Raw genomic sequence first — 14,252 nt, forward strand, 5'->3', positions numbered from 1 at the left:
GCACGAGTGTTGCAAATAAAGCTGATGTCCGGAATTTTCTGGGCAGACTTTAATATGTAGGATCAGTTGCAAAGTAAAACCAAGCAAAGTCATATTTTAATATACCAATAACCATAAAAGCAATTGTTTTACATATGAAAAGAGGAAACAATACTTAACTGACATTACTTGGTTATTGTAAATCTGTTGTGAATCTAGCAAAAACTGTATTATACACTCTAAAATACCCTCATAAAGCATTTTTTTGAAATGGAGAAAATACTTGTATACTAACATATTTCTCAATGAGCCATTTATAAATTTCTAAGAAAATATATCCAAATGTAATAGTATGACTATATCAAATGGAAGCCTGGATTTTCCTCTGGAAAATTTTCTGCATTCTTGGAATATTAGAATTGAATATGCATTACTTCTGTGGCTGATAGTATAGACTACATCAGAGGCATCCATGCCTCAACATAATTGTAAATTAATATCTATTACCAACTTCAGGTCACTCTAAATATTTTAAATGTAAAATATTGAATTCAAAAATACAAAGGATATAGAGCACCAAATGTATCTAATAAGCAGAATTCTTTCTGTTCATCCATAACTATTAAAGAAAGCAAGACTATAACCTCATGTGCAGTTTGTAAGTCGACCTATGGCCAGTGTTGCTACATTGAAAATGCCCATTAAGCCAGGCACTGCAGCTCTGGTAACTAGGCTAAGAAAAAGGAGAATTATTCTTGGCAGTAATTAGAAGAGCTTCTTTGAATTGGAAAAAAAAAATGTCTGATTTCAGAACAGACATGCTTTTCATGTAAGAGCTGAACCACTATATTCTGGTAAGAGCTTGAAAAGGCCCAAAACAAATGGAAGACTTTTTATCATTTTATATTTCATCTTAAAATTCATATAAAGCTGACCTTTTACCTCCTATATGTGGACATGATATAAACATTTATTATAACAGATGAATAATTTTGATTATTTAGTGGTTTGTTACAGAAACTCCTCTTACTGCCATTACCTTAACTATATAAATTAGATATATTTTGTTATTTTCTCTTTTGGTGTATGGTATTTTTTATAAGACATTCTTCAAAAAAATGTGTGGAAAATGCTATTATGAAAGTATATACTATATAAAAGCTATGTGTGAATTTCAAAAAAATTTTCCAGCAAAATAGTTTTAACTGAATTCTCCACAAACTTTTTGAAGTCCCATTGTACATATCACAATTTAGCAGAACATATTATCCTAAGACCATTTGCCAATTTAGGCTAGGAACTGTTTCTCTGTTAAGGCCACTGCAGAGATTATTGAACAACTTTTGAATGAATAAATGCCATTTTTTGTCAATACCTTCAATTAAAAGGATTTTTCAAGAAAACTTCCTACCTGTGACTTTAAAGGTTGCCCATTTCACAATCCACAGTCTCCCCTACACCCTCATCAAAGTAAAATCGCCTCCATTTGCAAGGCACTAGACTAAAATTTGTAGAAGAAACGCACTAATTAATTCTATCATCAGCAATTAAATCTATGTCTTTGAAATATACTGAAGCTCCTATGCAGAAATCCAACTCAATCTGTAAAATACACACGTATACGTATGTGTGTGTGTGTGTGTGTACTAAAATTACCGAAACTTGTATTAGATAAGGCATTGATTTTGTATGAAGGTAATTGGATGAATAGATGCATATATGCCCTCATTCTGCACGTGTGGATAAATAACTATAATACCTGTATGTGTTTAATATGAAGATTATTAGGCATTATATGAAGTGTCTTATGTCAACTTACAAGAACCACCTGCAATTTTTAATAACTACATCTGTAAATAAGGAAGCTGAGTCTTTAACTTCCTAAAACTATACTACCAGTAGATGAATTAAAGATTTAAAGCATATCCTTCTATCAACATACCCAGGAGCTTGGAGGCTTAACCAATAGATAATGATTCCAAATTGGATTGTGTCCTTAAACATGTGAGCCTAGAAGGAGAGCGTTTGATGTGCCTAAAGGGAAGGGTATTCAATGTCTTTAATTTTCTGTTTGCTTTGACATAAACAATAACACAGAGAGTCACTGCAGGTCTTTAGAAGAAAAATCTTGGCAACAGCTGTTCCAACAACCTGTGTGAAAAGGGAGGCTGGAGAGAGTTCCCCTCCCATGAATGAAGTTCTTGCCAGTGCTTTAAGTTGCACGACAGATTGCATCAAAATTAGGCTGGAAATGTGTTTTGATTGATGTACTTATAACCTACTTCTGGGAACATGAATATAATCATGTGTTCAACCATTTAATGTATGCTCAAACCCTCCTAAGTCGTAAAGCAAGCTGAGAGTCTGGCATAATATCGAACAACAATGGTTTGCTCTCGAACTTTGTGTAGAATTTCCGTTTTGTTTTTGCAAAGATGTTATCCCTTAGAGGAACAAAAATGATAACACCAGCAAAGATGATGATAGTGAATATTTATTGAATGTTGACAGTGCCACCTCGTCTAGACCTTTTAGCTGCCTAGGTGATCCTTACATAAGCGCTGCTAACATCCTCGCATAGCACTACTCAAATACAAACACTGCTTTTGTTCTCATGTTGCCTGTGTTTTTAAATTCTTCATCTGCAAACTTCAAATCTGTCTTTGCCAATCAGAGATGACAGCAGATCACTAGCTTTCTGGTGAAGACATGGATATGTGTCCAGAACACCCAGGGTGAAAGGTAAAGTGATTGGGTACAACATTTCTTCAGTTGTTCCTCAATCACTTTCACCTCACATGTTCTTTACAGTTGTAGCAGAAGCATCCAGAATCACAGGCCTGGCCTTTCTCCTATTGGATACAAAGGTGCTCAATTTTCTCTTTACTACTTGATTCTTCTTCTCCACCACACACACCACAAATTCATACCCAACAGCCAACTTTTAATCACATCTTCATTTTACTCATTGGCTCTGGATTCTAGAATATTCGTTAACTCATGGAGACATGTTTACAGAACTCACCTAGCTGAGCTTTAAGAACGTCCACAGTCTTCTAAACGTGTCTCAGCATGAGACTCACATCTACTCTTCAACACAATCGTGCATGTGCTGGTCTGAGAGCACTTTGCTCATTTGCACCTGCTGTGTGTAATCCATGCCAGAATGACAGCACAGCCGCACCAGGACACCCAGGGCCAAACTAAGATTTCAGGTCACACCCTCTGTCATGCTCTTTATTTAATCACATTATCAGGTGAGATACTGCTTTGATGAACATTTGCCGAATTGAAAATCAAATATCTGGTGAAATGATTTTTTAAAAGGCTTGCAGATCTTAGTCAATATCATGTCTACTTTCTGTACTTATTAAGACTGTCATTTATTAGTATGTCACTATCTTTTCATGAAAACGCCTTATAAGTGAACAATAGTAATAAATAATAGTAACAACAAAAGGAGTATTTCTGCTGCATTTAGGAATTGTGATGAAAAGAAACTCTTTTACAGTCTCTTTTGTTCTGTAAGAATGACCCAGTAGAAGGAAGAAATCAAGACCTGTGATTAAAGTGGCTTTAGTGATTATAAGAGTCACTCCAGGAAATATGAACATTCTTGAAAGAGATGAATATCAGATATTTTCCTGAACATGGCACTTTTCATATCCCAGAACAAATCCCAGAACAGCAGGATTTTAAAAAGGACCTTAAACTTCTTCTTTTTTTTTAATAATCATTAAAGATAAGAGAGCATTGGTTTTTATAGCTGACACTTAATTAACACAGTTCTTCTAGGAAATAAAAAGTCCTTACAGCAGTTACTCATCCACCTCACAAGTTTCTCTTGATTTCAAAAATGTTCACTTATACAGAGGATGTTAGAATACTGTGATGAAATCAAGCAATGTAGAGCTCAGACCAAGTAAAAACAAATATGAAAACTTGTTGCTACCCAAATTATTATCTTGATGTAAATTTTAAAATTATCTTCTGGTTTTTATTGTATTTGAAAATCAGAAACTGAGCCATCTTTTACCTGCTGGTTCCTTGCCCAAATGCTTGCAACACCCAAGGAGGGTCAGGAAACAACCAGAATACATGTAGGTCTCCCACATGGGTGCCAGGGACCCAGGTACTTCAGGCATCCTCTGCTAACTTCCATTATACCCATTACCATGAGGCTGGATCAGAAGTACAAGTGGAGATTCAGCAACAGCTCCCATCAAAGGCCTGCCTCAGGCTAATTTAATTTTACAACAAACTAAATATTTTTATATTCCTCAAGTGTTTGTGTTCCATATGAAATTTATTGTCAATAGTAATACGGCAGAGAGAATTTTATTACTCAGCAGCAGCCTCTCTCTCAATATATATATATATGTATATATATATATATAAATTATAGTCTGTGGATACTGAACATGAAACTAGATTTAGCCCTGTAATGATGAAAACGTGGATTTTGTGGTTAAACAGGACTGGGTTCTAGTGTTAAATTCTACGCATCCTACCTATGTAGCCAGGGAAAGTTACTTAACCTCGCAGGATTTCTGTTTACTCATCTACTTTATAGGGTTGCTGTGAAGATTGAGATAATTTGTTTCAAGTCCCTAACACAGAATGCATAATGTGGTATTCAGTCATGATTAGCTTTAATTTTCATTATTGTATTGACACATGTTTCTATTAAGCATTTCCATGATGGAAAAATCACAAAACCTAACTGGCACTGATATTTACTTATGTTATTACATTTCATGAGTCATGCCTCTTGCAGCAACCAGAAGGTTTTATATACCTTCTTGTTGGGGAAAAGAAAGAGACAGTTTTGAAATTCTTTTCCTATGAGTATTTTTATATTATTAGACAATAGTTTATGAGGAAATTAGGATTAGAGACTCTATATTGACCTACCTCATGAAGAGATATTTATAAATAATGATAGTAACACTTAAGTCATCAACACGATTGGTTCAGTAGCATTTTTACAAAAACACCTGTGAGAGAATGAAATGGTTTCTAATAAGGCAGAAGATAGTACCAAATCAAACTCCATTCAGCAGAGGCAACTGTCATATGAATTTTTAGATATTATAAGCAAACTTGAGGACATTTTTATTTGGAAAGACCTTTTTCCCCTATGAGCCAGTGGATCTTTACAACTTGGAATTGAAGTTGATATATGGTTCTGCAGAGTTTTTTTTTTCCCCTACAGTCTACATTTTCATTTAGGAGATATTCACACTGGAAAAAAAAATGAAAGAAAGAAAGAAAGAAACTGCTTTGTTAGCGTGCATCGAAGTAGGTCAGCTCCAAGAGGGCAGAGAGCAAGTTAAAGGAAGAGGACATGGACTCTTTAGAAGGAGGCAGAAAATCCTAACGGCTGACCCCACTGGCAGGTGTTCATTATTGGCGTGCTTCCGTGAAAAAGAATGGAGCATGCTAAATTGTAGGCGTGTTGGGAACAGCTCTTTCCTCCCAGGGCCAAGATCAGAGAGTTTGTAATGCCTCGTATTTAGGGCAGGGATATTGAAATACGAGGCAGGCTATCAAGGAACGCACATCATAAATGGTAATGAAAGTGTCTGGACGGTTTCTAATGAAGTGCTAGCCAAAAGGCAGCTTCAGAGAATAGCTCTTAAAAAAAGCACTGCCAAACACTGATTTTAATCTAACATTAGCAGAAGTTTTACAGTTGTTTTTTAATCCCTTTCAAAAGAAAAACAAGAACTATTAGAATCATTCTGTACTCTGAATTTACACCCCACAGCAGATTTTCATCTTCAATTTTCACTCTGTTTTGCCAAAATATCTTGTTATTGCACATGTGAATTGAACAATTAACAAGATTTTACCTCCTACATGATTAATTGCTTGCCAAATCCAATGAAGTTCCAATTGATGTACACTGGTATGGTCTACCTGTAAAGCAAAAATAAAATGTGATGAAATTTCCCTTGAAAATTTTCTTACATTGATAGCATAGCAGAATACAAATGACTTGACGTATGTATAATCCCTCTTGTACTTTTACTCACAGTAAAAATTAAGGAACACTGAATTAGAAAGGTCGAAAAGGCCAAAATAAATAAAACACAGAAATAAAGCCTAAATGCAGATAATTGTCTCTAAGTTTAAACGGCTCTGCTTTGAAGGAGACAATCTATTGTCCGGTGAATGCTGAGAGAGTAGACAGTTCCCATGTGCACCTGTTTATTGTACAATTTACTCAAGTCCATTTGAATATAAATTTTCGGTGACATTAGCAGTTGTCTTTTGATTTCTTTGTCAGTGTGAGGTTTAAACATCATGGTACCAACTCATCTTTGGCATGTGGTGAGAATCTGACCCATGTGGAAACAACCCTGTGGACAGTCTCACAAATCAAACAGGGCTGACATTTCAGAGATTTATAAGAGGGACATCCTTGTGGATTTGTGAAGCACAAAGACCTTGAAGTTCTGATGGCTGGTGTTTCCTTCAGTCAGAAATGATTTTTCTCTGAGGGCATTAAGGAGGATGAGGAGCTTCTTAATTTGCATTGCATGATTCTGGTAAAATCTTGTGATCAAGGCAAAAATATGCCAAACTCACTTAGCTTCTTCCCCTGTTCACCCTTGATGGGAGCCTGAAAAGTGGAGCTGATTATATCAGATGCTCAGTGAGTACTGTTGCATTTGACGGAAGCTACAACCCTATCAACTATACTTTTGAGTGTAAAAAAAATGATCATATATCATTACAATTGATTTTTTTTTTTTATTGTTGCTTACATTGTATTATGTAGTACAGTTTTATAGGCGCTGGGGATTCCCCCCACCCCTCCCATACCCCTCCCCCCATGGTGGATTCCTCCACCTTGTTGCATAACCATAGTTCAAGTTCAGTTGAGATTCATTGCTTACAAACACATGCCTAGCATAAAGTTCAGCGTCTTATTGTCCAGATAAGTTCAGTGGCCTCTTGGGGAGACCTTAAGAATGGAACTTGCATTATTTTTAACATATTGTTTACCCAATACTATGTCAATTAATTCCATAATGTTGTATATTGATACTGAGGCCTTGTTGGGGCTTTTAACTGACCGGATCTTTACAATTGATTTTTATGTTGCAACTTTTTTGGCCTATCAGTCCACTGTTTTGTTTTGTTTGCTGAGCCTTAGAAATTCTCCATGACCGTGGAGGTAGAGTGAACTCTAATGTTGGATGGCTCAACCAGCCTGTCTGAAAAAGAAAGCTGTAGACATTCTAAAGATTACCTAGCTCTTTTGTTGGTATTACAAAAAAAAAAAAAAATCAAAAGTTACAAAGTTCATGACATACAAAATCTAATAGAAATTCCTAAAGACCAGAAGTAAGTCTCCCCATTCCATGTTTTCATCTTATAAATAGGTTTTGGACAAGGCCTTGTTTGATGAAACCACACAACATAATTATACGTGTATTATGATATCTATAAGCTGAAATCCTATTTCTCATGATAGAATTCTCTTAGCCAGGAATGGGAGATAAGAGTGGACTCAGTATGTTCCAAGAAACAGTAAAACCTAAAGATAGACACATGCGCTCACGGATCGTTTGGCTGAATTACAAACACAATTGTGCCCTGTTTTTCCACACAGCCTCCATAGTGATTGGGAAATGGTGGTGTGAGATGGAGCCTTGTCTAGAGGGAGAAGAATGTAAGACACTCCCTGACAATTCCGGATGGATGTGCGCTACAGGCAACAAAATTAAGACCACACGAGTAAGTTCCCTGATTTCAGATGTCTCATGTGTGTTGCCAACTGAAGTTTTTCCTTGGTGTTGTGAAAACAGTGTCTAGAGAAACTCTGAAAATGTGAAAAACTTTTCTGGCTGAACATGTTCTTAAAGGTGTAGATTAGTTTCTATTCGTGAGTGAGTCAGATGTTGTACTTGAATTTTCCCCAAATGAGCAATTTAGTGTTTCCGTTACAGATTGATAAATAAAGCTGGGTTGTTATAGCCTGAGGAAAAGGGAGCAATGAGATAATTATTCAAATAATTCATACAACAGTGGGACTCAGAATGACAAATAAGGGCGTCATTTAATTCATTCAGATGCTTTCAGTTCTTTAAAGGAATTGTTGAGAAGGGAGAGGTTTTTGTGAAGTGTCATCATCTTTTCTCTTGCTTTGTGGAGTAATTTTCAAAATATACAATGACAGCATATAGGGTAAGTCTATCCAACCCATAAGAGTTGGTGTAGTGATCTGGAAACATGGTAGAGAGACTTAGCCAGGCCAGCCACACGCAGCTGGGAATGAACAATCTGGAAACTACAAAAGGGATGAGAGTTGGAAATTGTTTGGGAAACCAAACAGTGACAGTTTGACTGTTATTGTAAAAGTATGTCAATCTTTTGACAGCATACTCATGCAGGTATACCAACTGAGCATAAGCCTGGTGTGTGTATGTGTGTGTGTGTGTGAGTGTACATTTGTATATTGATCTATTTGGTTATTTTCTTAGAAATCCACTAGTAATATATCCCAATATATTATACCTTGAGTCTATTGCATGATTCCCCAATTTGAAAGGACATCTCATTCCATTCCCGTTATGAGTCTTCATGTGATCCTTCTCAGCATCATTTCGTCATAAGTATACTTGACTCTTCCATGTTTATAGCTTCATGATGAGAAATCTAAAGGTAATGTTGTAAATACTCTACAAAGCTCATATTTTCAAATGTAGAGTAAGTGTAGGTGCACTGAATATCAAATTCAGTGGCCTGTATGCACCATGGTAATTCTGGCCATACCCCTCTAGCCCGTGACCAGGAAGAACAGCTGAACCACCTGCATGGCCATACAACTGCATGGACCCAGGTGGTTCATCAGAGACTATTGTGTTCTTGAAAGGAATTTCAAGACAGACAAGAAGGGTCAAAAAGGATCCTGACACTTGCCATATTCCTACAGAAATGGCTTTACTTAGCCAGTGGATGGGGAGTATCAGGCTTCATTTCGGTTGTTTCTGCCCAAAAATGATTTGCCAAAAAATTTGAAGAGGCCCTTAAAATTGGTTTTATTTAAATTACTCTTAAATCTGTCTAGTACAGATGGATACCAATCATCTATTTTAAACATGACACTGCTACATTATTTTTTCCCAAAGCTTTATTCCAAAAATCCAAATGATAGTCTGTCACTCATTGTAAAGTTAAGGCCTAATCTCATGGTATTGCAGACCCAAAGCTCAAGCATAGCCAAATAAAGTTATAAAATCCCAAGAGAAATAAGAGATTCTTTTAAATATAAAATTGAAATTATTACTAATATCTTATTGCACTTTATTACTTCTGTTGATTTGGTCTCTGTGGAGTATATATAAAATTATCACAGATATTATAAACACACCCCCAGACATTATCTGGTATCACAGGAGTTGTGTGTAGAATTTGACTAGGGTTATAGAAGCTAGGGCACAAAATTTTACCACTATAGGCAGACTAAACACAGCACAGAGAGCTGAATGTCTAATGGAAACAAATCACCCTTGTAGTGGTTTAAAAGCAGAGGATGTACCTATCCTGACATACATATCTGTTTCAAGCGAGGGAATGAGAGACTGTGTCACAGCCATGTAAGCTATATAATAGTCAAGTGAGAATTCTAAAGACTGTACTTAAAGAAGGAAAAAAGAGGACTCTGAAAAACATATACCTTCAAGCTTTCAAAGGACTCCAACACTACTACTGACATACATAGTCTCCCCTACCTGCCCAGGAAATTCACAGTTTCACAGTTTTACACATAAAAGTCACCAGTAATTCCGGAGGATGCATGTAAGAGCCATCTGTTCTAGAAAAAAGACTTGACAGCCCCCGTCCTCACATCACAAACTCTGGAAAATTGTTTCTATTGGTTGTCTGTATTCCTGAGCTCCAGTGCACCTACACAACCCAAATATCGATGCCAGCAATTTTGCTTTTAATAATTTCATTTACAAATCTGTTTTATCATTCCAAGTTGTATCGTACAAATCTGTTTTATCATTCCAATTCATATCAAAGAGAGAAAGAACAAATTTAAAAAGCACATCTTTTGTTCTTGTATGCAATTATGATACAGAAAAAAAAACTCCCAGAAAGCAGAAGAGGGAATACTGTTGTGGTGCTTTGGGATAAGTTGCCACATGCAATAGCTGGTTCTGGTCCCTGCTGCTCTTCTTCAATTCTGACTCCCTCCTAGTGCACCTGGAAAAGCAGCAAAAGATTCCTGAGGTACTTGGGCCCCTGCCGCCTACATAGGAGACTCTTACGCACTTCCAGGCTACTGTGTTGGCCTAGCCCAGACCTAGCTGTTGGAGCCTTTTAAGGATTGACCCAGTAAATGGAAGCTCTCTTTCTCTGTCTCTCCCCTTCTCTCTCTTCGCCACTCTGTGTTTCAAATCAATAAATATTTTTTAAAAGCTGAAGAAGCAATCAAAATTATTAATGAAAATTGAGACTTGCCTTGATACTATTACTTTAAAAATAAATCCATTGTAAAATAATTGTTGGAAAAATTTTTAGGCTTCATTCTGTTTCCTTGTGTTAAAAAGATTAAAAAAATCATTTCATTTGTTAATCTGAAGAGAATAGATTTTATGTATTTCATGGGTAAAATCCTACTTTGTATGTTCCTTCCAAAGTAATCATGCTAAGAGAAAATTCTCAAGAGTCTTGGAAATGTAGATAAACAAAGGATGTTTAAAAGTTTGGTGTATTTAAAATTTTATGGTGTTCATTTTAAAAGAAATTAGAAATTCAGCTTTTCATCTAAACTAACAGATATGTGGAGTATGGATTAGCTTGGGTGACAGGCACCTTCAAAGGAAAACCTAGGGATACTGAATCTTAGTGAGATTAGCAAAGGAAGGAGAAAGAAGAGGTGAAACTAGGAAATGTTTTTGGATTATTTGGAAAAATAAGTCTTCAAAAACGAGGAAAAGCTCCTGGATGACATCTGTAGGAAAGAAGTTTTCTAACTGATATGCTTTCCAAACTGCAGCCTAGAGTATAATAAACTTGATATCACATCCTCTGAGAATAACTTTGATACAGCTGCATAGATTTTCATGGCAAAATTTTAACCTATCTAAAAGCAAAGTCACTTGAAGGAAAAATTAGCAAGTTAAAATGACAAAGCATAACCCAATGTAATACCAACCAATTTTGGATTTGCTCAATATAGCATGTGGATGTTACCCAGACTAGTGAAAACAATGAAAAATTAATTTACAAATTGTATTCTCTAAAGGAAGAATTGGTAGAACCTATATTGCATAAGTAACTACAATAACCACTTTGTCAAAGTGACCCAACACTAATCATCACATCATTTGTTCAAGCTCTGCTGGTCCTTCATCCTGACGGTAACCTAGATGTTGCAATTCTCTATTTCACTTGGCCCCGATGTTTTTACGATGTAGGAATGGAAAGCTACCATGTGGCATGCTCTTGCTTCTTTTCACTTGAAGTTGTGCATGATCTGAAAATTTCCAAGAGTTCATGACTTTGTAATCCTGACGTCCAGTTCATGTTTTCATGAAATATGCTTTAAGAGAAAGAGAAAATCTGAAATCTTGCTGTCCAGAAAATTAAAGAATTGGAAATAAGAAATAAACATTAATAAACTTGAAAATATAGAGAAATTTCAAGATTCCTGAAAGGAAGAAAGAGTAAACCAAATACTATCACCGTTGTTTCAGATTCATTTCATTAGCCACTAAATACATTAAAGCCACTGCTGTTGACATTTCTGGTGTTCACATCTTGTGGATGTGCTGGTCAACATAACAGAGTCCCTGGTCTTCCACAGGGAATAGAGATTAGGCTTGATTGCAGAGGAACAGAAAGAAAATTTCCATTCTGTTTTTGAAGCACCACTCTCTCCTTTCCCAAAGTAAGCAAAAGGACAAGGCCACAGGAATGTAGGATGTGAAATAAGGCCAAAAGAAAGGATGCAAAAATAAATGCATGGATATTTCTCATATACTTTGACCTTGGCCCAACCAACTTTTGAATGTAAAGTTTTGTTGCTCTTCTTGTCTTGCCCTAAAAGCTTCAAATGGACTTTATTTCTGGGCTCCAAGACCGCAATTTCTAACACTGTGAAGAATTTGAAGATGATAAAAAAAATGTATAAGTCCTTGAACTTTAGAGACTTCAATTCTATGACAGTCATTAGTTACACTGTCAACCAGTAGTTCTCTGTGCATGCATATCTGAATATTTGACTTGGGGAACCCTATTCAAGTGGAATAAGTGAGCTCAATAGTTATACAAGTGTATTCTTGATCAGCCTTATCACTGTGTCCTTCAGTAGAACATTTCCTCTTCTTGCCAGTCTAACCTCTGTGATAACTTTGCTTTGCAACACCCCTCTGCATCAGTCCACCTTGCCAAGACCTTGAAGTGACCTACTCAGGTCCAATTCACACCAGATAGGCACAGGAACAATTGTATCACTTGAAAGTCCCAGCAAAAAATGAAAATGAAGCATTTTTACTCAAAAATTAGCAATGAGTTTAAGTCAATGACAGCACTGCTGTAAGCCAAGTGTGAGGCCCTGATAGCACTGATCTCTACGCAGCAGCAGAGGTCACACATTCGTGAAGAGAATTCCAGAGAGAAATTGTTCCCAGAGTCTCCCCTCAGTTACAGTACTAATTAACTGAATTATTGATGAAAATATCATACCCTGTCAAATATGCCTTGATCACCATTTGAGAACTGCGACTATATTAAAAAAAAAAAAAAGAGTTGTTTCAACTTCAGATCATCTAAAGGAAGAAGCATCATCAAAATTCACGATGTTCTCATTTACTGCATCATCACATTTCTTTGTGTCTTCACTTAGTATTTCTGTCCCTGAAATTTCTTTCTTTCTTTCTTTGGTTTCAGATTCACCCAAGAACCTAACAGAAGCTTTTGTGGTAACAAAGGAAAACCAACCTTGTGGAAAACACACTTTGAGAATTTCAAACATCCTACTCACTTACAAACCAAATGGATTTCTTATTTGCACTTTGACTGGTTACTAGATAATCATAGTGCATTTACTGTGTGTGATGAAGCATTTGTTAATGAGAACACTGGCAACTTGGAGTTTCTGGAAAGTGGATTTTCACAAAGGGTTTTCTTGATGAACACTTTTGGGCATCATGAAGAAGGATCAACTGTCTTCTAATTTGGATCTACAGTTACTTTGTACCATTTGAAATATATGTGTATATATAATATTTTGAGATATTATATATTCTCTTCGAAAATGAACAGTATCACAGTTTGAAATGGCTGGTGTTATCTCTTTGAGTTTTGGATGTCTTATCTGTTTTGGTTGGGTTTTGTCATTTTTTTTTTCTCTCTGCAAGGAAGATATGTGCACTTTTGGGAATTCAACATGGCACTGCCACTGGAAAGCCAGCTACAAGTGGACTCCTGGAATTTGAGGCATCGTAATGATACTGAATCAAGAGCTTCCTTCAGTTTCTACTCCATGGCCCCAGGAAGCACATCATCCTGTTTTATTGCTTTCTACCCTGTGCAATATTAGCATGCAAGCTTGGCTTACATAACCATACTTTATATTCAATTGATATATAATAGCCGTTCTAACCTCTTCCAGGAAAATATTTTTAGAACTACTAGCTTTTCCACATTTAAGAAAATGAGGATTCTAAAGGGAACTGCTCCACCATACTATTGAGACTCTTCAGAGCTGTGATAGGATGTAGATCCCTTATTAGTTCTGTAAATACAATGTCTTCAGGCTATGTATAGCTGTCTTAGACTGCAGAAATGTCCTCTAACTAAACCCAAAGTCTGGCATCGTTAACTTACATAGTGCTGTAGCAACAAGTCTTATCATGGCATCTCTTTCTATGTTTGATTTGCTTTTTCCTAGAGAATTCAGATCTCTTCTGGTGAGATAGGAAGGCTTGAAAGCAATGAGGTTTTAGGATGCTCTATGTGACCCAATGTTGGACAGCCCTATTAAAGTGGTAAATAACTTCTTTGTAAACCTACTTGTCCTCCTTGTTTGTCATGTGCTTTTACTGAATCAGCTTTAACCAAGTGCAAAGACAACCTGCTCCAGGACTCCCAGGTAGCCTGAACTTCCCCATGTGGTCTTCACTTCCATGCTGGTTGTTATTCCCAACCAACTCAAAATCTATTGCTGTAACTGCAATGTCCTCTGACAACAAGATGGACTATGCAATCTCATTAGCCTTCTGGATTGGTTACTGAAATGATAAATG

The 14,252-nt window shown here is 36.4% G+C and overlaps 1 protein-coding gene across 1 annotated transcript in view; it reads left to right on the forward strand.

The window, feature by feature from the left end:
• The window catches only part of TAFA1 (TAFA chemokine like family member 1), a 440,521-nt gene extending 426,512 nt beyond the window's left edge, over window positions 1-14,009 (forward strand). Inside the window, exons 4-5 of the mRNA XM_040995063.1 lie at window positions 7,604-7,728; window positions 12,895-14,009. Of these exons, the coding sequence (XP_040850997.1) occupies window positions 7,604-7,728; window positions 12,895-12,912 (143 nt within the window). The 3' untranslated portion in view covers window positions 12,913-14,009. The remainder of the gene's footprint in view (window positions 1-7,603; window positions 7,729-12,894) is intronic.
• The last annotated feature ends 243 nt before the right edge of the window (window positions 14,010-14,252 follow it).

This window comes from Ochotona curzoniae, unplaced genomic scaffold, assembly GCF_017591425.1.
Source record: "Ochotona curzoniae isolate NIBS_2020 unplaced genomic scaffold, NIBS_Ocur_1.0 contig_908, whole genome shotgun sequence".
NCBI classification, from domain to species: domain Eukaryota; kingdom Metazoa; phylum Chordata; class Mammalia; order Lagomorpha; family Ochotonidae; genus Ochotona; species Ochotona curzoniae.